Source organism: Micropterus salmoides, unplaced genomic scaffold (genome assembly GCF_014851395.1).
Source record: "Micropterus salmoides isolate LMB-PRFRI ecotype aquatic unplaced genomic scaffold, ASM1485139v1 Ms_hic_scaffold_19, whole genome shotgun sequence".
In the NCBI taxonomy this organism is placed as follows: Eukaryota; Metazoa; Chordata; class Actinopteri; order Centrarchiformes; family Centrarchidae; genus Micropterus; species Micropterus salmoides.
In genome coordinates, this window is record NW_024041039.1 from 17,858,775 (window position 1) to 17,880,990 (window position 22,216).

Sequence of the window (22,216 nt, forward strand, 5' to 3'; positions counted from 1 at the left end):
CATAGACGGAAAGCTTCAGAAAAACCTGATGAAGTAAGTCTTTTTTTGGACATTTTTGGAAATATGCAAGATGAGGAGATTGATACACTAAATATGAAGCTGGAGCTGGCAGCAGGTTAGCTTAGCTTAGCATCAAGACTAGAACCTGGGGCAAACTGCTAGCCTGGCTCTGTCCAGGGTTAACACAATCCACCTCCCAGCACATGTAATACTTTATATGTCACTTTTTTTTAAATTGTACAAAAACTGAAGTGTAAAAAATGGCATGTTATGGTTTTACGGGGGTCGTGTGACAGACAGTTACCAAGAATTAGTCCAACACGACATAAAACAACAACTTGCTGCTTTTTATGTTTTTGTATGGATGAAATAAACAAGACATAACCTTTAGAGGTGCGTGTAGGCAGATTGAGTTACTTACAGAGAGCAAAGCTAGCTAATGTTCCCCAATTGCCAGTCTTTGTGCTAAGCTACGCTTATCAGCTATTGGCGGTGCCTTTATATTTAGCATACAGATATGAGATCTCATCTAATTCCTGGCAAGAAAGCAAATAAGTGTATTTCCCAAATGTCATCTAACCTGATTGGGAAACTTATAGTAACACTGAGTGACTATTGTGTAATGATAATTCATTTCTCTCTCTGCTACAGGATGACTCCAGTGGTCGAGGGCCAGGTCATCAGAACTCAACAGGTACAGAACAGCCTTCCCACCAGAATTTTGTACAACACAGCCAGTACATTTGTATCTACAGTTTTTTTTTAAAATTATTATTCTTTATTTTTACAGGCAAGTCATTAAGAACAAGTTCTTATTTACAATGGCGGCCTGACAAGTGGGATAACCACTTAGGGAAAAGGAAATAGGGCTGAAATAAATACAGTACATTAGAAATACGTACAGTTTTAGCAATTACATAAAATACAATTAAAAACACAATACAGTATACAACACAAAAATGGTTTATTTGACATATTTTGTTGAGTGGTTTTATTTTATGCCATGTGTTCTTTCCCCTTCGCCAGATGCTGTGAAGAAGCCATGGGAACGATCCAACTCTGCAGACAAGTCGTCTCTGGTGTCCAGGTCTGTGGATAAGAGGAGGAGTAAAGAGAGTGTGGTCGTCATATGAAATAATAAACCTCTAGCATTAACCACAGGGATTTCAATAATTGTCTAAACGTGGCAAAACTGTGTTTAAGAAAAAACCTGTTTAACAAGATGTAATCCATACATATGTGGTTTGTAGCACTCATCCATTGAAAAAACACTTGGCTCCTCTTATTCAACTCATTTATTATTTTGTGTTGCAGGGTGAGACCCATTGGCAGCACTAGTGAAGCTGACACAGAATTTGACAGGATGAAACAGGTTGGTAAAATGTTCAAATGTGTTTTATTACACATTAAGGGTTTATACTGTCTGGATTAACGATTTCACACACCCTGTGTTTTGTGAACTCACAAGCAGATCTTGTTTTACAGGAAATTTTGGATGAAGTTGTACGCGAGTTGCATAAGGTGAAAGATGAAATCATTAACGGTAAGCAATGCTTGTAAAGTTCATGGCAGTATCCAGGGGCACAAAGCATGTTTAATTCATTTAATCTTTTCCAAACACTACTTTTTACAACTCACTGGCAGGAAAACTTTATTATTTTGAGTAAAATCCTAACATAAAAAGTGTGTTGGTTTTATAATTCATAGCAAGCAGGAAGTTTCACTCCTTAAAATGCCGCGTTCTTTTCTTGCAGCCATCAGACAAGAAATCGGCAGAATCAGTACATCCTAATCTCATCTGAGCAACAGTAGGAGAGCAAGAGGAGGAGCTGGAGGTGGATGGACATGCAGATGCACAGACGTGAGGACCAAGGAATGTTCTCTCAATGTTTCTGTGACCTCGTGATGCCATGATGCAAGTTGCAGAGATGTTGTGCCAACATTTGAGTCTGCTGGACAGCGAAAAAATGGAAGAAAGAAACAGAGAAGAAGCGAGAAGGGGGTTAATGAGATAGAGGAGCAGAAGGAACAGAAGGATGGATAAAGAACGATTAAAAGGACTGATGAACTCAAACAGAGGATGAGAATGTACTAAAAGATGAAAGGATGGACGGACGTTCGTGCTGAGTTTGGTGTTGTGGTCCTCTCTGTGCACCTATAGACTCAGTCAGCCCAGTTTTGCAGCTCTTTGTTCTCTGTTCAGTCCAAGTCTTAAGAAGAAAATATTTTTGTTTTCTAAGTTTTTACTGTTTTATTATTTAAAAACTGTGGTGATAATGATGATGCTGTTGATTACAATGAGTATTTTATTGATATTATAGAAGGAGAAAGGAATCTTGCACAGCATTTATGTCAGCCTTTTATATTTTCTATTATTATTTTGTGGTTAGTTTATCCCTAACTATTTGATGATAACAAGCACAATACGGGCATCATGGTGCTGCAGACTCACCTGCCCCAGACTGGCATATATAAAAAAAAAAACAAACAAAAAAAAAAAGAACAAACTGGCTTTTTATGACCTTGTTCATACTGGTGTTGTGCATCTAACCTTTTCTCTCCAGAGATGTTGGAAAACTTATTAATGTTTGAACCACAATTAGCAACTTCAATAACCTCTTTCCTTCGCATCCAAGGCTTAACACATTACAAATGAGCAATTGATTTTTTGGCAGTTAATCAGATAACACACAATAACAGTCTGCTCTACAACTCCAGTGTGAGCGAGGGATACGCTTCTCTCTACCCTTTCAGATGTGTGAAATCATTGAAACTTGGGGATCATTCAAAAAACAGGCCAACACATGTAAATGTGCCACCTGGTTTTACCTAGATATAAAACAATGTAGTACTATATATTAGTCATCCTATGCTTTGTGAACCTCCCAAGTATGCATGAACCCCCCATCTCTATTAATTCGTTTTTTTATTTGGTTTGAAAAAAAGAAAAACGGTGGTACATTTATTATAGTGGTTTGTTTCCATGAAGATTCCCCTTTCTGTATATGAGAAGTTGAACTTGATAATAATGGTAGCAAAGTGGGGAAAATGAAGGGGGTTGCTCTGGCAATATGCAAATCTTACCTAGGTAAAAATGTGCAGAAGGTGAATGGTAGGCCTATGTGATGGTAGCTAAATGTGTCTTTGCAGGAAGGACTTGTTTGAATATCGGTTGTTGCATTCTATCCACTCTGTCCGCTCTCAACTACGTTCTAATTTAAAATCTGGAAGTAAATTCATTCAAACAAAAACAGACTGCGTCAAATCAAACTGTGTGTGTGTGTGTGTGTGTGTGTGTGTGTGTGTGTGTGTGTTTAAATATCATTAATAAATATATATTAAGCAAAATTAATATTTAAGAAAACTCACATTTGGTTACCACAAAACACATTCAGGAAATGGAAAACACAAACTCAATATTTATAGTTGTAATCTATAATTTTTTTTACTGTTTTCATGTATAGTACAGTCATTTAAATATAAAGAACAAATATCAATCACAACACATAGATTAAGATGTACATACAGGTGGGCAAAATAACAAACACTGTGCAATAGAATGGCTCTGCAGTAATTGCTAATTTGGTCAAGCTTGTAATGTTTTTATTTGTAAGTCAGAAGTGCTGCTTTGCTGTCGTTAGAAGACTTTCATTGAGTGAAGGTCAGGGACAACTTGTGACCACTGCTCCTCTTTGCTAATGCTGTTTTCTTTTTTATGGCCTATTTCAACATGACATTACGTATCGTTTTGTATTTTGTGTTGGATGCACCTGCAGTTCAGGAAGTGAATATCAGGCGTAATTGTTCTCTCTTGTTGCCTGGCACACTCACAACATGAAAATTGTGATTAATATTTGTCACTGGCTGTATTGCTGGTGCACTGGCTGTGACCACCCAAAATTTATACAGGGTGGCGATCTCTAAACTCATGAAGACAGGGGAAAGAAAAAATGGCAAAACTGCATGAGCAAGGGGGACCAGTGGCCTCACTAACACTCTCACTAACACTGACTCAAAGAGTCTTAATGGAATATTTGCTGAGCAACATTAGAGACTCAAACTTGAATTTTCTAAAGAACTACTACTTTTGCACTATACAGTGTTTCTGTTATTTTGTCCACTTCCTGTAGATATAATCAAACATGTTTACAGCACAATGGAGCTGCAAACAAGCAGAATGGGGCGTCACTGAAGAAAAGGCTCCTCTTACTGACAGGTAAGTTTCAATGCTCATTTTCCACCTCAGCACTGTTCTGCATGATCAATGGTGAAATTGTATTGAGTAATCTGAGAGGCTTTCGTAAGCCTTGATTCTCAGAATCGAAATTCTGAGAATCTCAGAAAAGAAATTCTTAAGAAGCCTGACATTCGGCAGGAAAAAGAGAACACAGAGCTAGTGACATCTCCGAGATGATGAGAATGTATGTGACCTGTAACCTATAAAAATGAGGTGTTTTTCTGTTCTGAATACTATTATCATTGTTGTCTCCAGTTGCAGATAAGGAAATATTAATGTAATCATCATTTTCTCCTTCTTGTATCAGTGCCATCCCTGTATCACAGCAAAGGGGCCTTCTGTTTATAGCAGGAATAGAAGCATGAAAACTAACAGGGTGAAGGAAACAACCTAGCTGTAACCGAATTCTCTTCCCATTTCCATTAACTGTATGTATGAAACTGAAATGTGCACATTCATTTGTCCTATAGTCACAGTACAGGACAGGACAGATTTAGGTGAGAACATGTATAACATTTATGTACAATAACAGCCACACACAAAATCTAAACAAGAGAATATAATATTTCATAGTGGTCACTTAGATTATTAACTGACTGAAATTCACATTCCTCTTTAAAGGGAAACATAAAGAGTGAAACATAATTAGTCACAGATTTATTCCTGCTTGCTTAGCTTGTACTCCCGTTTGATTCTGGCATAGGGGCCGATGCTGTCATCAAACACAAAGTCCCATAATACCCGGATCCAGGAAGTGTGTTGAGGCAGGGAGTCATAATACTCTGCTGCGATTTGCTTGACCTACAAATAAGAGAGAATGAAAACTTAAAAAAAAAAATTAAATAGAAGAACGTAAATTGTATGTCAGATATACATATAAACACACATCTAAATTGCAGATGTAAAGTGTCAGAAACATCTCGGCGACTAACTAGTCTAATTCAACATGTCACCTGATTTCTGTCAAAGAAATTACCACAGATTTTCATTATTTCTATTCCAAAGAGACATTTTAAAAATATAATCCTGAAACATGTATCACTTGGTAGTTCAAAAATGGATTCTTCTAATCTAAAAAGGGTAATATTCCCTCTGTTAAGAAAGAAATAGCTCATAAACTAAATCATTTTCAAACAAATTGTATAATTAAAGCAGTTTCTAGCTTGGTATCTCACTGTGAATCACTTCATGCTCCTGTGGTGTTTCAGTTAATCAGTGACTGAGCCTGGCCTTTCATCTGATAAATATTTGCAGTTGATACCTTTCTGTTTGTTTCTGAAAGACAGGAGAGGCCCGTCTTATCTGCCCACACCCGGTGGTGATGTAATGTTGCAACCGTCCTCATTCTCTACCACTCAACCAATAATACTCTCAGAAAAAATGACTCAAGTTCAGAGTTTACCTGTTGGAAATCTAGTCATGATTTATCACAGTAACAGAGTCTCACCTGAGGTAGCTTACTGCCAGGTATGCTCGGGAAGTCGTGGTGCTCCATGTGATACCCAACATTAAAGGTGATCAAGTTCAGTGATCCATAGTAAGAATATGTCTCGTGTCCTTTCAGGAACATGTAATGCTCGGCTATGAAATGTCCAGAGATGGGATGCAGTCCCATACACAGGATAGAACCTGCAATCAGGTAAACAATGGGCTTCAGCCCCCATAGATTGTAGATAATTAAATCTACTGTGAGCTGAACAACTGCGTTCTGGATCTCCAAGCAACACACTGGCTTAGGATTGACCACCAATGGGCGAAGAGCGTAGAATAAGGGCTGGAGAAAAAGCCAGAGCACCTTCCTGGCCGGGGTGCAGAAGAACCATCCCTCAATGTCTGTAGGGATGTCAACATCCAGCTGGTCGCCACCCAGATAGCGATGGTGGTCGATGTGGTACTTCTTGAAGGAGGCAGAGTAAGGCAACCCAATGGGCAGGTTGGCCCACATGGCAAACCAACGGTTCCACTTCGCCAGCTTGTTGCCAAAGGCCACATTGTGAGAGATGTCGTGGATAGCCAGAGTCAGGGAGTGGTTGATGCAGCCTCCGAAGGCGTAGGCCCAGAAGAAGATCCACTTCCAGGAGAGGTCATGGACTAGGTAGCAGGCCAGGAGCTGGGTTAGGACCATGCCTGATACCACCCACTTCAGCTGGGGGTCTGGACCCATTAGAGACTTGATCTCTGGATATTTGGCTGAGGAGAGAAGCAGACAGAAAAAAGGGATGAGAAGGCTGAAGATAATAAAAGAATGCAGTAAAAGCAGAAGAAGGTTAAAGGTTTAGGAAAAGTTTTAGAGTTGAAAAGAGGAGGACAATAAAGGGAACCAACTGACAGTTTTAATTTTTAATTTAAATAATTACGTGGGATCTAAATAAAAGTAAAATATCTGTTATGAATCCAGCAGAGAAAGCCGTTTACCAGGGCTCGTTCAATGTTATTTTCAACTTATGACTGGGTAATACTTTGTCACGATACTGTGTATCCCAAAGAGCACAATCGAGCATGTTGCATGCCCTTCTCCTGAGAAGAGCCTGCTGACAAAGCTATTTTTAATTGGCAGAGGTGTTGTTTTGCTGAGGGACAAGAAACACAAAGGAAGATACAAGGGTGTGATATGCTGGTAACCCCTTATAGCCCACTTAGTGAAACATAGTTGGTGCAAATAAGTCAGAAAGGGTTTCGTCCTATCCATTCAAAATTCAGGATCGCAGGGGTTAAGACTTGTAAATCATGCAAATCTGGCCTGCTTCTCATCACGCCTTCAGCTCAGCTCTATGTAAAGTGGGATCAGTGGTAAATGGTAGGTAAAGAACACCAGAGTATCAGTGACATTATTGGTGCATGTAGCCTAAACCCTCTTTCTTCAGTTAATGTTTAGCCAAGATGACCCAACACACATATTTACACATTCCTTTTTAATATACATAAACAGTATGATTTAAAAATAATCAACCATGAGGCAGCATCACAACCATTAATCATGTGCGTGACTTCACAAGCTACTGCGATGGCAAGAGCTGATGTACTATGAAGTTTATGACATGCAAGCCAAGGCCAGAACTGGGTGCCAAACAACTTGCTATTCAATTCATAAAACTGCTCAATCAATCAAAACATCCCACAAGATAGTCTAAAAAAGTCACATCCCTTTGCCTCTCCGAGCAGGGCATGGGACAATTAAACACAAAACACTTTAATAATTCAGGGCTCAGCAGTGTCAAACAAACCATCACATGCGACCACAAGACTGCTGGACAAAGCCATGATCAAATATACATCAAAAGGTTTAGATGATGACCAAAGATAACTGTTCTAAATACAGATTTGATATCCTTGAATAAAATAAGAAAGGATGACACATACAGTGCACAGTTAAGGCAAATATTATCTTGCATGAATCCACTAAATACAACAAAAGTGGTTTAAGGCGGTTTGTTTGAATGAAGGTTATTCTGTCAGTGATCCTCCCTGACTCTCACAGAAGCCTTTCGCCTCATGCATTGCATTGTGTCTGTGTTTGTCATGAGCAGGGAATGGGTCTTGTTACCTAGCAAGCCCATGGCCATTGTCACCAGCACCTGATATCAATATGCTGTTATTGTCTGACAAGAGAATTCAAGAGAAATTAAGGCACTTTGGTTTACACAAAAATAACTGGCTACAGCCTTCTGTGGAATTTCCAAGCAAAACTAAATACATCTTCTGGTATTTAAGTGTCAGGAGTGATACTGAAACATGCCATTCCTCTCGCTCCATCTCTATCTGCCTATCTACACCTTACCAGCATGGTGACTATGTTAATGTAGGCTTTGCTGCTAATATGCATACGCTCTCTTTCTAAAAAGTAGTGACTTTTACCCACAAAATATCTCAAAAATACTGTAAATTGTCGTGGAAATGGACTAAGCAAATAATAATTAAGTGAAAACCAACCATTGTCTTTGAAGAATTTATTAATAAAAAGAGAGTGACAGAGAAGTACTACAACAGAAAATCAGCTGGTCCAGAGACCTGCTGCCTAGCGGCATTGGGCATTTGGCCCTGAGCAAAGGGATGCATAATCATTTACACAGTCTAGGTTTCTATGTTTTGGGGAACAGAAATCCTCTCCCGGCCTTGAATGAACATTGAAGCAGAGGAGAAGAACAGCAACCTCAACCCTACATGTGGGGACAGACTAATATAATGAGTATACTGATACAGAAAAAGTTAATAATGAGAGAAAAGATTGAGGATGCCAAACTATAACATAAAAGATTAAATGTAAGAGGAAATTTTCTGCCATTACATAAATAATGCAGCCACCCACGTTAAGTCAACTGTGAGAGTAAACAATGTGAGAAACATCCACTCATGTAATCTGCTTTAAATATTAGAGTCATATTTCTTATGGAAATGATACTGTGTTTATCTCTGACAACCATCTGCACTGAATTACAAGGTATGTAAAATATTTACCTTAAAAAGCTGCAGTTTCAAAGAGATACTTTTTCTACGTGTAGCCTACTTACAAAAAGGTGGTGTAACTTCCATTACCTAAGGGAATTATTCACATTTGTGTTTATCTTTCAGTTTTTCCCCTCCATCCACTGTGGACTGATAGCTCGTTAAGCAGCGGCTAATAAACAGGTTTAACCGGCTGCGATTTTAAATGGGTTGCGGTGAGAGAGGGAAAAAAAACTTCAACTTAATACACAAACTAACCCTACATTCAATTCAGCAGATTCCTCAGCGTTGACAAAGTCTTATTAATTTCTTCCCCTAATTTCTTACCCAGAATTTCTTTTCTTCTTGAAGTGTGCGGCTGATCATTGTAGACCCATTCAAAATCGTGTCTTCCACCTGTTTTACCCATGGCTATCCTTTCTCTGGACAAGGCAACCGGCTCTGTGGCGTTAAGTGTGTCATCAAACCTTCACAGCGTCGGGGCACACCCACTGTCACAGGTTGCAGGCTGAAAGTGTAAGGTGTGATCACAAGCTCCTCCCCGAGGAGCTGAAGGAGGGATTAAAGTTGGCTGTGCACCTGCTGACTATGCTCTCCACCTTCATTACGTTCTCTCGCGAAAAATGACAGTAGTAGCCTAATGATATTAATGATATTAGGCTACAATATATTTAGAGGGATAAAATGCAGTAGGGCCTAAATACAGTCCAGACAAGTTGCTCTATTTCTTGACAGGACCACCTTTGTTGTTAGGTTGTTCGTCCCCATCCCATGAACATGTTTGTGTTTATTTTATATTTTCACAGTTTTCAGTTTAGATTTCTTCCTGAATACACTGTAAGCACAAGACATGTAGCCTATTGCTAAGTTGACATACATTTATTTTGACCATTGATTAGTCATTTTTCAAGCAAAAATACAAAGCAATTGTTTGTTCCAGCTTCTTAAATTTGAGAATCTGCTGCTTTTCTCCATTTTATATTATAAATTGGGTTTTGGACTATTGCTCATACACAACCAGCTATCTGAATGCGTGACCTTGGCCTCTGGGAAATGTTACTTTAATTTCTAAATTTCATGGACCAATAATTAACCAAATAATCAAACAAAAAAGACAACATATTGTTCAGTAATGAAAATTATTATGCAAGCTTAATTTGCAACTACATGTTAAATTGTACAAATGAGTACAAAGCTGAGGTGTTGGCCAAGAGTCATATATAGGCTGATGGTTTGTCCTCAGACACACATACACACACACACCCCTCAAAAGTATTGGAACGGTAAGGCAAATTCCTTTGTTTTTGTTATTCACTGAAGACATTTGGGTTTAAGATCAAAAGATGAGTATGAGACAGTTCAGAATTTCAGCTTTTATTTCCTGGTAGATGTGTTAAACAACTAAGGACATACCACCGTTTGTATTAGACCACAGCATTCTTAGGTGAGCAAAAGTAATGGAGCAAAGAATCTTAAAGTAAATAACATTTAACATTTGGTGGTATAACCCTTGCTTGCAATAACTGCCTCAAGCCTGCGACCCACTGACATCGCCAAACTGTTGCATTCTTCATTTGTGATGCTATTCCAGGCTTTTACCGCAGCTTCTTTTAGTTCTTGTTTGTTTCGGGGAGTTTCTCCCTTCAGTCTCCTCTTAAGGAGGTGAAATGCATGCTCTATTGGGTTAAGGTCAGGTGATTGACTTGGCCAGTCTAAAACCTTCAATTTTTTCCTCCTGATGAAGTCCTTTGGTTTGTTGGCAGTGTGCTTTGGGTCATTGTCCTGCTGCATGATAAACGTCCACCCGATTAGTTTCAATGCATTTCTCTGTAAATTGGCAGACAAAATGTTTCTGTACACTTCTGAATTCATTCTGCTGCTACCATCATCAGTTAAATCATCAATAAATATTAATGAGCCTGTTCCAGAAGCAGCCATGCACGCCCAAGCCATGACATTACCTCCACCATGCTTCACAGATGAGCTTGTATGCTTCGGATCATAAGCGGTTCCTTTCTTTCTCCACATTTTGGCCTGGAGATTAATCTTGGTCTCATCGGTCCATAAGATTGTGTTCCAGAACTTTTGGAGGGGACTGTATATATATGGGCCTACATATATATGACACTTTTATGGCACTTCTGTCAATACTGTACATATCTACACTCCTTATATTTAGGCTATGTGTAAATTTGGATCTATTCCATTTGACCATTTCTGTCAATTATGTAAAATACTGTGCATATCACACTCTCTTATATTTAGATTTTTAGATATTTTATGATGCGTAAAGCGACCAACTGTTTCAAAGAATTTCTGATTCTGATATTAAATTGAAGCATTCTTCTTCTTCTTCTTTAGGGTTTAATGGCGGTTGGCAAACCAGTTTAACGGTGCATTACCGCCAAATTGAAGCATTCATGTTTGATGGAACTTTTTGCTGACTTTCCAAGTCACGCGAGACTTCAAAACTGGAGCATTGTGGCGACGAGAGTACATGAGTGTAGAGTTGTTGTCGGAGAGGGAGGAGGAAGGCTGAGTGTAGACAGGAGGGAAAGAGAGAGTGTAAAAAAAATAAAATAACAAGCATACAAGTAGGAGGAAATACAAAATTAATCATGGCATCAGGGGACACCCTGTACATAGAAACGGACGGGTCAGAAATGCCAGCCGAAATAGTAGAACTGCACGAAATCGAAGTAGAGACAATCGAGACAACAGTTGTTGGAGACGACGGTGAACACCAGCCTATGATCGCCTTACAGCCTCTTGACACGGATGATCCAAACTCGATTCACCCGCACCAAGAGGTGATTCTGGTGCAAACGAGAGAAGAGGTGGTGGGCGAGGATGACTCTGAACTGCACACGGACGACGGTTATGAGGATCAAATCCTCATTCCGGTGCCCGCCGTGGAGGAGGACTATATCGAACAGACTCTCGTTACTGTGGCCGGGAAAAGCTCGTCGACAGGCCGGATGAGGAAGGCTGGAAGCGGAAAGAAAGCGGGCAAAAAGAGCTACCTGAGCGGGGGAGAAATGGGCAGAAAATGGGAACAGAAGCAGGTCCAGATAAAGACTTTGGAGGGGGAGTTTTCTGTTACTATGTGGGCATCAGGTGAGTTCAGAGTCCTGAGTGAATTCCTGCAAGCTGGTGCCTCGCTTTGTTCTCAGCATGTGTACCGTGTGACCGGGCCCAGTTGGGGCCTTGTCCTCCGCTAAAGTAGGAATTATTTCCCTACTCGGAGCCAATTAAACTTCATTTGAAATGTTTTTGTTTTTATGGGAAGCCATGTTTTATGTGTCGATGGGCGCCGCCATATTTCCCCGGTGTAGAAAGTATGGCGGCCCGAAAAAATGGCGTTTATTTGGCCGACGAAGATGGCGGCGAGAGTGGGAGCGAGTGCAGCTGGCTCCGCTAGGCCGCTGTGGCGCAGTTCAGTTCAACTGTTACGGCGGTGGTGCATTCAGGAACCCCTCATACTTTACATGTCCGAGACTTTAAACACTCCTTATATGATCATATGGGTTCAATTTCCTGTGTCCAAAAGTAGTTCCCTTGCTCGCTAATGCTCTATCCTAGTGGCTATTTTGTGGTTTAAAAGGTGACAGGGCATTTCCATTGTCAAATTGGTAAATGATATTTCAAAGTGTAACGTTAGCGTAGGTCTTTCGCTTAATGAACAGAATTAAAAGCTAGTTATTTCTAGGTAGATTGTAAAATATTAAACCCAACCCTTATATTACGCCATAATAAGAAGTCGTAAAATCTGTTGTGTCTTTTATTCTTTTCCACCATTTGTTAAAAAAAGGTACCATGACACTGTGGCTATGTGTACAAAGTAAATGTTTTGAATGCACACTACGTTTTTCTATTATTAGTAACATTAGAGAGTGTCAGGAAATATGGGGAAGTGGGGGATAAATGTTTAGCTCTGAATGGCTTCAATCAATTTGTACCACATGTTCTGGCACTGTTTTAATTATCAACACATCTGTCCCTCTCCTTCAGATGACAAGAAGGACATAGACCATGAGGAGCAAATCTCTGGTGAAAACTCTCCTCCAGATTATTCTGAATACATGACAGGGAAGAAGCTTCCTCCTGGAGGCATACCAGGCATTGACCTCTCGGACCCCAAACAGCTGGCCGAGTTTGCAAGGTAAGTGTTCACCCAAACAAAATGATTGTGAGTCAAAAGCAGTGGGCCGGAATAAACCATTTTTTAAGAGAGAAATTGGTTTGCTTCACTAAAGGCCAGTTAAAGGAACATTGTTAAATTCTGTGATTGTCCAAAAGTGAATATATATATATGCTATATATATATATATAATATATATAATATATATATAAATAGTTAAACCAACACATTGCATTGCACACACAGTATGGAATGTAATATGGAATCAAATATCTGTGGCCATGCTGGACCAAAAGTGTTTTTTCTTTTCAAATGTTTGTGTTTCTAGGAGTGTAGATATTTGTGTGAACATTCTATAATGGTGTGACCACTTATTTCTGTTGCAGAATGAAGCCAAGGAAAGTAAAAGAAGACGATGCACCCAGGACGATAGCTTGTCCACACAAAGTGAGTGCAGTGTTCTCTTTATTACACCCGTTTACATTACATTTATTCATTTAGCTGGCGCTTTTATAAAAAAGCTTCTAGTTGGCAACTAGAGCTTCATTTATACACATTCCTCAGGGTATTGCAGTGGGGAATTGAACCTTGGTTTCCCACACCAAAGGCATGTCTTATCCGCTGAACCAACACCACCCATAGTTTATACATGGCTGTGCAATGGATGCAGGTTCAGTGCATGAACAGAAGCTTACTCACTTGTACTGTATGTCTTTATTATTGACATGTCCTTTACTGAGAACATGCATGTATTCATTACAGTGGTATAAGGAACATTTAAGCACTCTGAGCTGATATGATTCAGTTGCTAAAGCTACACTGTCAAGTGCATATGGCTAATGGAGTAATAAGCTAAATGTTTCTCTCCCGCTAAGGGATGTACCAAGATGTTCAGGGACAACTCAGCAATGAGAAAGCACTTGCATACCCACGGGCCTCGTGTGCACGTCTGTGCAGAATGTGGCAAAGCCTTCGTCGAGAGCTCAAAACTGAAGAGGCATCAACTCGTACACACAGGAGAGAAACCTTTCCAGGTGAGTTCCTTCACTTTATTTTCCTTCTACAGAAAGTTGCATAATTTTACTTTGTTTTATTAGTAGTAGGAAAAGAAAATGTTGGCATAGAAGCCTTGCCCAACTAGCTTTGTGTCAGAGCAGTTGAATACAAACCTTGTATTGTCATCTGAAATACCTGCTGTTGACAGATGATCAGTTATCTGTGAGCCATGTAGCGGTGTTAACTTAATTTCTCATCTCCAGTGCACATTTGAGGGCTGTGGAAAGCGGTTCTCTCTGGACTTTAACTTGCGCACACATGTGCGTATTCACACTGGAGACCGCCCGTATGTGTGCCCCTTTGATGGCTGCAACAAAAAATTTGCCCAGTCAACCAACCTGAAGTCTCACATCCTCACACACGCCAAAGCCAAAAACAACCAGTGAATCAGCCCTAAACCCGGCTAACGACAACGACGTGAGCATACACTGGAGGACTCGAACCTGAATCGCCGCTCCTTGACAAACTACTGTCCCGTGGCTTGCTTTGTTGTGAGATAAGAAGTCCCCTTTGTATCATCTCTAGATAAAAGGTTTAAACAGAAATGACCTTTTCTCACACTTTTTGATATACATGTGGAGGTTTGAACAATGAACTCGTGACAACCCCGCCCCCTCAGGCATCCTACCCTACTTTGGCGCTACCTGGATGGAACAATTTACCAATTTTCTTCTTGTGAAGATGTTAGTTAATGGATCCGCGCCTAAACTTATTTATACCTTAATACAGCCAGTTTAAAAGTTTTTGCAATAGATGTAAAATTTGCATCGATCCTCCGCAATGACAATTTTGTATTCCCCCCCCCCAAGTGTGCATATTGTACACTGTTTGACATAAGCTCTGTGGTAATATGTAGTAAGATTGTCCCTGTAGCTCTTGAAAGGTTTCTCAGTTTGTTTTACCTCCCCCTTTCCTCTTCATGGGAATGTGTTTCGAGGGGGGAGTTTGGTGGTCTTTGCATATTTTCATTTTGTACATCAGAATCATGTAGATAATAGCCATGTGATTTTCAATTATCACTGATTAAAATGTTTTTTTCCCCCCCCCTTGCACCACCAATAAAGTGTCATTTGTCCTCCCACAATTAAAACGCAACATAATATAATTCTAGTGTTTTTCTACAATTAGCTGTTTTAGTAGCACATGTAATTTAGAGACATACTGGAGCAACTCAGGTCATTTAGATATGAGAGATGGGGAAGTTCTTATTCAGAAATGTTCTATAACATTTTAAACAAATCTGAACCTGGTACCAATCAAATGCTCAGACACAGATGAAAAGGACCTAGTATCTGGCTGTTCTCTTCAAGCTCATAGCATCTTTAAAAACATCTTACAGCTGGTAAGTGCAACAGTGATTTCAACACATGGTCAACTCATTGACATAACACCCCCCCCCCGAGGGAACTGCAAAATTAGCATTGAAAATTAAAGGTCTGATTCCAAGTCATTTGAAAGATACTGTTTTTAGTAACAATTTCAGGAATGAAACTGTTTCTAAGACACTGCTGCATCCAGAGCAGCTTTCTCACACTTGACTGAAGATAATCCTGAACAATCAGACATGTCCATGTAAATCTTTAATAAATTCAGGCAGTTCTCACATTAATACATCTGACTTGAGGATTCACATAGTTGAAAGGTGCAACAATGCTGGTGGGTAGAATTGCTTAATCATTTAACCCACACATTACAGTGCATGTGGTTAGTTCAAAGTCTTGTTCATCTTAGGCCACATACCGTGTTCCCATTTTATTACAGATACATGAGTTACAGTTAATGCAGTACATTTGTTAAATGAATTGCCTTGTACCTAGTTCATCCCTGCAGAGTAGTATGGCAAAACAAAGCAGTTTTATTACAAACCAAACCTGTATCTAGTTACATGCTAAATTGCCTTGATCTGGTGAAATTACTGAATCCAGTACATTAGATTGACTACATACATTCGTTGATTGGTGTATGTATTTCAAATATGTTTGTTATTTATGCATAGCAACCATTGCTGTGTATGTAGTGGTATGAATTTAAGGCGTGAGATTACTGTTAACACATCTGCCTGCAAATTTGTTTCACAGAGATATCTAGGTCAGATAAAGACATTCCTGAAGACCATAACAAATGCAAATGAACTGAAGGAAACAAGAGGCATAAATCTGTGTAGTCATTTTCCCTCTATTTCACCGTCCTGCCTTTGGTATCAGGTACCTGGTCAAAAGTTTGGACGTGTGTATATGGTACCTGCTCGCAGAGCAGATGCTGTCCTGATGGTTTAACTTTCAGAAACTGCCGGTTTTCACTCTGCCAGCAAGACAGCCAGAAGTTCAGGGTAGTTTGGTGTCCCCCAGCCTGTAACAGGGTCCCATGATTGTGCAGCACAGAAACCTTTTCCCTGAGCCTGTTCATCCACACATCCCAGGTGACAGCCTTCAGTCACCTGGACAAAAGGAGGCATAGCATGCCATTTTTCAACATAATTCCTTACTAAACGTACTGCTTTCGCTTACATTTATCCAAAGCAACTTACAATTGCTATACATCTCAGGTTGCACGCCTCTGGAACAACTAGGGGGGAATTTAACCCAGGTCTCACACCAAATTCATCTCTTATCCACAGTTGAATTACCACCCACTTACATTAATTATCTTGTGTTTCTCAAAAAGGAGAAGAAAAAAAAAAAAAAAAAAAAAAAGTGTGGCAATACTGTACTTTACTTTTCTGATGTCAACAAAAACTGAACATTTACTTTACTTACATCAAATAGGGCTTGTCCTTTGAGCTTGTAGAGGCGGGGGTTGAGGAAGCCTAGGGTGGGCAGGCCCTTTAGCAGCCGCTGATCATTGATGAGAGACAGCATGCCTCCTACCACAGGGGTTGACGCCTGGGAGGGAGATCAATTGATGAGAGGTGCGATAAATCCTTATGGCAGTTTCTACCTGTTCTGTCACAGAGTTTTCTCTATTCAACAAAAGTATGGTCAAGTTTGAAGTATTTTACCGAGGTCCCAGAAACCCAGGGGATGGGCACCCTGTTCATGACCACCCAGTAGTTATCAGACAGGGCAGCCATGTCTGGATAAGCCCTGCCGCTGGTATTGAAATATGACTGAGGAGGGAGGGCTGCTTTCACAGTCTTCAGATACGCATCCACTGCACTGACCTATAAGAACACAAAAACACAGCATCAATGACACTGTCTGCACTAATTGAGCATTTAAGAGCTGATGACCAAAGAATACTACCTGGTAGTCAGGCATCTTAAAGACGTTACTAAAGCCTCCTCCACTGATGTAATCCGTTACTTCATACGTGACCTTAAATGGGTTCTTGAATGATGTTCCTCCTACTGTAGTCACATATGGGCTGGGAACAAGAAGACGGCCATGGAGCGTTAAATGTTCAGTGCTTTTCCTAAAGCTTTTGAGAACATGAAATGTTTGAGTTTGTTTAGCGAATAGACCCGCCTTGCACTGGAATGCTACAGTACATACAAGAGGAGGGTTGGCTGGACTGAATCAACCTTTTGCAAAACATACTGTGGGTTCAATTCTTTGTTCAGCTTTTAACTTTCTGTGTTTCAAAAACAGAACAGTATATTCCACGCATGAGACAAATTCCCCCTCAGGAAGGAACTGGTTTACTTTCAGAAATGTTTTACCTTGAGGCAGGAAAACTGGGCCTGAAGGAGTTTTGTTCTTTACCCAACTGTCTGCAGCCTGCACCACTGTCACCTGAACATGATAACAGATAAAAGAACGAAACAATAGATGCTTGTTAAAACATGATCAGCGTCACTAAAGACGAAGAAAGTTATCATGCAGCATATCCTCCTGACAGCTGGCCTTTCCAGTATTGTTGTAAGTTGTGGACAAAGCCACGGTCCAAAAAAGGTGTAAACAGGTTTTTCCTGGAGCCCCCAGGCCATCACGGGTGTTGATTTAAAACAAAAGCGGTGTCTTTATGTTTGAGTTGTATAATGATCCAACAGTAAGAATGGAGCTTAGTCACAGTCAGTTGACACTTTGCCAAAAAGACCAAGGCTGTCTAATTCTTGTTAAGTCATCAGCTCTCTCAAATTATTACAAAAAGCACAGCTTACAGTTACCCATTGTTGAAGTATTGTCTTTCGTGTACTGCACCACTGAAAGAGGAATTTGTCATTTACTGGCCAGACTAGATGAAGAACTAAAATGAAAAACTAAACCAGACACAAGTGAGAAGTCAAACTTCATGTAAGAGGAGTGACAAGATAACCGGCTGAAACACTTGTGTAGACAAAGGAAGTCATATTTTGCTGATGTAGTAAAGATTAGGAGCGGTTTGTGTTCTTGAATGTCTGTGTGCTACCAGTACAAGCCATGTGGACAGATTCTGCATGTGTCCTCCTTACTGACCAGAAGCAAAGAGCATAGAGATTCCCCTAACACCAGCCTTCATAAACTCGGTGTTGATGCGCATCATGTACGCAGCAGAGAGGCTGTCTTCATCGTCTCCGTAGCTGATCGTGTGAACCCAGGGCAGGTCAGTCATGTTGCTGAGCAGAACCATCCACTGGAGGAAAGGCTCCTGGGACTCGTGACGCCCTGAAGGGCAATGAGGAAAAGGTGCAAGTTTTGATATTAAGGTTCGTGTGTTCTTTAACAAGCCCAAAAATTACAATGTCTGAAGATGGCAATACTGAGACAAGTCAGAAGGCCTTTATAATTTTCCTCCTTTCAGCTCTCCACACACACACGCACACACGACGGAAAGCCTCACCCTCTCATACAGACCTGGATTGGTGAAGACCCATGTGGAGATGTTTGCCCCTGTGCTCATGATGTACTCTATATCCAGACTGGCCTCTATACCAGCCTTCCCTCCTCCCTGAGTGCCTACAACCCGGTCCACCTGAGAGAGATGCTGAAAGCCTCTGCCGTATATGCTCATAAACTCAGCCAGGTCTGCAGGGCTGTAGTACTGCTCCAAGAACTAAATGAGTGAAAAAAAAATTACACCAAGTTGGGTGGGATTATACGGTCTCAGCACAGTTTTGCGTTTCATTGTGAGCATATTCCGAGATGGCCACACCTGAGCACAGCCTGGCTGTTATTCTGTGCTCTTCCCACATCAGCTGCAGTCAGGTTATAGCGAGCCCTCAAGACGGCGGGAGTCACTCCCAGGTGAAACCCTGCCCTCTTCCCTTTAGAAGAGGCTTTGCTGAGGTCCTGCTCTTCAGGAGGGAGGCGGTGAAGTCCTCCAACTGTGGAAGTGCCACAATAAAAAAATAATAAAATATAGTAATCCATTAAGTAATGTTCGTACCAATCCTGACTTAAATATGCAGCAGGCACAAATGACAAGAATCACGGATGGCATTTGACAACTATTCGAATGGCTCTCACCGAAGTCCAGATGCGGGTGAACATCATCATGAACAGAGTACGGAGCTGAAGACCTCACCAGAGACTGCCCGCCTCTCTTGTAACGGTGGAACTTACTGCCAGGAAGCAGTGTCTCTGCAACCCTAATACACAAAAAAAAAAAGATATGCAACATATACAATTCTAGGCATCAGTTTTAAAGAAACTCAAATACCACCAGTAAGTAAAACTGTTATTGGGGTTTAGGGTAAGTAACAAGCATCTGTTTTGAGATCCAATGACCTTGACCTAGATTTATGAATTTCAAAAGCCTGCAGCTCAGTTTGATTTTAACCAATAACCACATAAAGAGGAACCGCCTCACAAGATAAGAGCATGGTCTTTGCAAGGTTTACATGTAAAAAGGGAACTTGAGCAGAAAAGGCGCTTTTCTGTGTCAAGAGCAAGTAAAGTTACTGTTGAGTAGCAAGCAGAACAAATGTTGCTTTAAAAAGATATGCTTACTCTGCAGTCATGGTGCACTGTAAAAAGTCCTGAGTGCTAACAGTGAGGCAGTTTGTAATCCCGTGACACTGCAGCCAGTGATTCACCGTCTTCTGGGTCAGTTCAGATGGACGTACGAGGGAGGCTACTTCCTCCAATGTGAGGTGTTTACCTGTGGAGGACAACAAGCCTTTCACTCTGTAGTATAGAGAAAGGTCAAAGCTGAGAAAATGTTTTTGACCTGTAAATTAAGGCTGTTTTTAAGTCAGAGCAACTAATTTCATACCCAGGTTATATGCTGCAAAGGACAGGAGTAGAATAAATGGGACACAAACTCCACTGAGCATCTGTATGCTCGATCTGTAGTTTTAGGGTTACTTGAGGACAACTGTCCATTATTAGACAGAGCCTTACCATATTGCGGAGAGTCAGGGTCAGACACCAGTCTGAGTGTTTCCTCCAGCAGGTCAACGTTTTGCTGCTTCAGGGCAAACGTCAGTGCCAGCTCCTGGCCAGGGTCGACCCGACCCACAGTAGTCCAGTCACCTGATATCCTAAAGGAAAGAGAAAAAGGTTTCATTCAACCTTTACCCAAATGTATAGCTTACCAACCAACCCAATGAATATCAAGTATATTGATTACTTTGCTGTGATTCTACAGGTAACTGAACTTTTATCTAAAAGGTTTGGAAACATTTAGCAGTAGTTTAGATCATTCTGTCCTGCAGTTCATGAGATCTTTACAAGGTTTTCAGAAAGTCCAAAAAACAGCCCCACATTAATGGCACACATCACAGGCCCTAAAGACCAAAACTGTAAAACATCCAAACCTGCAGCACCCGATTTTAGGAACAAGTCACTAAAGTATTAGTTCCTTCAAACCAATTTACATACTATGCGCAGTAGTTCACCGGACAGTTTCCAGTATTCTGATAGGTGTTTACTGCACATTTTGGGCTGTCAAGACTGTGCTTTATCTAGTAAAAAAGGCTTGACTTAACCCTAAAAAGGGTTTAAACAGGAGATATGCAAACAAGGCTTTTTAAAATAAATAAATAAAAATTATAGAGAAATCAGATAATGGCTCTTAAAGTGGATTTGCTCACAAGACATCTTGGTCATATTCCAGATATCCACTCCAGACCAACGAACTGAATAACAAAGGGATGGAGAAGGTCAGCCTGGTGGAAGGAGAAACGAAACATTACAGAAATAAATGCACACATGCGGGGGGTTTATACACAGATAAATATAACTAGGAAATGCTTAAAAACACGTCCTTCAGTGTGTCAACTATCTCAGGGTTACAACAAAACAGTAGTTTTACAATTAGGTCAAATTAAACGTGTTTCTCAACACGTACATACACACATATAAAACGGCTCACTAACTCTACATTTCTAACAAAAACACACGTTGTTATTTGCAGTATGTGAACACTTTAACATGCTGTTAGCTGGCAGCCATCTAGGTCAACACAAACGGTAACCACAAAGAATACACGAGGTGCCCTTCATTACAAGTCGCGTTAAAAATAGTTATCTGACGCCTTTCTTTCCCATTTAGCTCTATAAAAATACACAACTTTGAACTTATTTAGAGCACTCACAGCGTATTCATCGTGTTCTCTGGTTGCACAGTTGCCTCAACTTAGGTGTTGTGCCTGCTGGCGGCTTTAGAGACGCAGCGGTCACGTGACACGGCTTCACGTGATTTTGACTTTCACGTGATTCCCCCCCCCCCAACGCTGGAGCAGTACCTGGATCATTTTTGCTCAGGAAACATTCAACCACGTTTCGGTTAAAAAATAAAACTAAAAAAACATTTTAATGCAACATAACGTGAGTATCCCCTGTACCCTCACTGCCATGTTTGGTTTTATTGGTCCAGATCCACAGCTCGTGCTTTATATTGTGTTCCACCTGTGATGACCCACAACGAATAACAACACAGATCAGATCCCACTCCCACAACTCAGTGGTCCAACCAGATATCCTGCAGAAACCCCAAAGACCAGGGCAAAAGATGAAGTCATGGTCTCTGTAGATAGAAGTCTCATACTACCCTTGACCTCATAAGGCATGACTGTATTGCTGCTCCCTAGTGGTGGAAACAGTGTAGGGCACAGTTGACAAAGAGATGGTTGCTTCTGAAAACCTCAACTTAATTAATTTCGAGGACACACTTTCCTGATACCTCTTAAAATGTGTAAAAACGCTCTAAAAACAAAAACAGAGATACCTTTAGGGACAAGAACACAAGGAATGAAAGAAAGATTTGGATAAGGAAGGTTAAAGTAAATTAAGTCTCTAATATCATTTGACCCAAGATCAGTTGTTCCCAACCTGGGAATCAAGATCCCAATTCTGTGGGGTCTCAAGGTGATTAAATGGGTGGGGTGGGGGAATAATAATTCACAATATTACATCTATTTCCCTCTCTTTTCTCACATTTCTAACCTGTTTAGACCTCCAAGAATCATTCAAACAAAAC

The 22,216-nt window shown here is 40.5% G+C and overlaps 4 protein-coding genes across 7 annotated transcripts in view; 2 read left to right on the plus strand and 2 right to left on the minus strand.

Moving 5' to 3' along the window:
- evla (Enah/Vasp-like a) overlaps window positions 1-3,253 on the plus strand; it is a 41,311-nt gene extending 38,058 nt beyond the window's left edge. For all 4 annotated transcript variants that reach the window (XM_038729096.1, XM_038729095.1, XM_038729094.1 and 1 more), the window contains exons 8-13: window positions 6-33; window positions 652-694; window positions 1,027-1,087; window positions 1,315-1,372; window positions 1,486-1,543; window positions 1,755-3,253. In XM_038729096.1, coding sequence (XP_038585024.1) covers window positions 6-33; window positions 652-694; window positions 1,027-1,087; window positions 1,315-1,372; window positions 1,486-1,543; window positions 1,755-1,792 — 286 coding nt within the window. In that variant the 3' untranslated portion in view covers window positions 1,793-3,253. The remainder of the gene's footprint in view (window positions 1-5; window positions 34-651; window positions 695-1,026; window positions 1,088-1,314; window positions 1,373-1,485; window positions 1,544-1,754) is intronic.
- Window positions 3,254-3,419: 166 nt separating this feature from the next.
- degs2 (delta(4)-desaturase, sphingolipid 2) lies at window positions 3,420-9,089 on the minus strand. Its single transcript, XM_038729098.1, has 3 exons — window positions 9,008-9,089; window positions 5,685-6,427; window positions 3,420-5,038 (listed from the first exon to the last, which is right to left on the minus strand). Exons 1-3 carry the CDS (start codon window positions 9,087-9,089, stop codon window positions 4,895-4,897), a joined length of 969 nt encoding a protein of 322 aa, XP_038585026.1. The 3' UTR covers window positions 3,420-4,894.
- A 2,091-nt stretch (window positions 9,090-11,180) lies between these two features.
- On the plus strand, window positions 11,181-14,936 carry yy1a (YY1 transcription factor a). Its single transcript, XM_038728443.1, has 5 exons — window positions 11,181-11,797; window positions 12,692-12,842; window positions 13,208-13,268; window positions 13,697-13,855; window positions 14,081-14,936. Exons 1-5 carry the CDS (start codon window positions 11,299-11,301, stop codon window positions 14,261-14,263), a joined length of 1,053 nt encoding a protein of 350 aa, XP_038584371.1. The 5' UTR covers window positions 11,181-11,298; the 3' UTR covers window positions 14,264-14,936.
- A 504-nt stretch (window positions 14,937-15,440) lies between these two features.
- tpp1 (tripeptidyl peptidase I) lies at window positions 15,441-21,475 on the minus strand. Its single transcript, XM_038728444.1, has 13 exons — window positions 21,333-21,475; window positions 20,830-20,904; window positions 20,138-20,277; window positions 19,745-19,895; window positions 19,262-19,383; window positions 18,956-19,119; window positions 18,650-18,848; window positions 18,272-18,460; window positions 17,536-17,608; window positions 17,120-17,240; window positions 16,876-17,037; window positions 16,634-16,759; window positions 15,441-16,314 (listed from the first exon to the last, which is right to left on the minus strand). Exons 1-13 carry the CDS (start codon window positions 21,341-21,343, stop codon window positions 16,174-16,176), a joined length of 1,674 nt encoding a protein of 557 aa, XP_038584372.1. The 5' UTR covers window positions 21,344-21,475; the 3' UTR covers window positions 15,441-16,173.
- Between the last annotated feature and the right edge of the window lie 741 nt (window positions 21,476-22,216).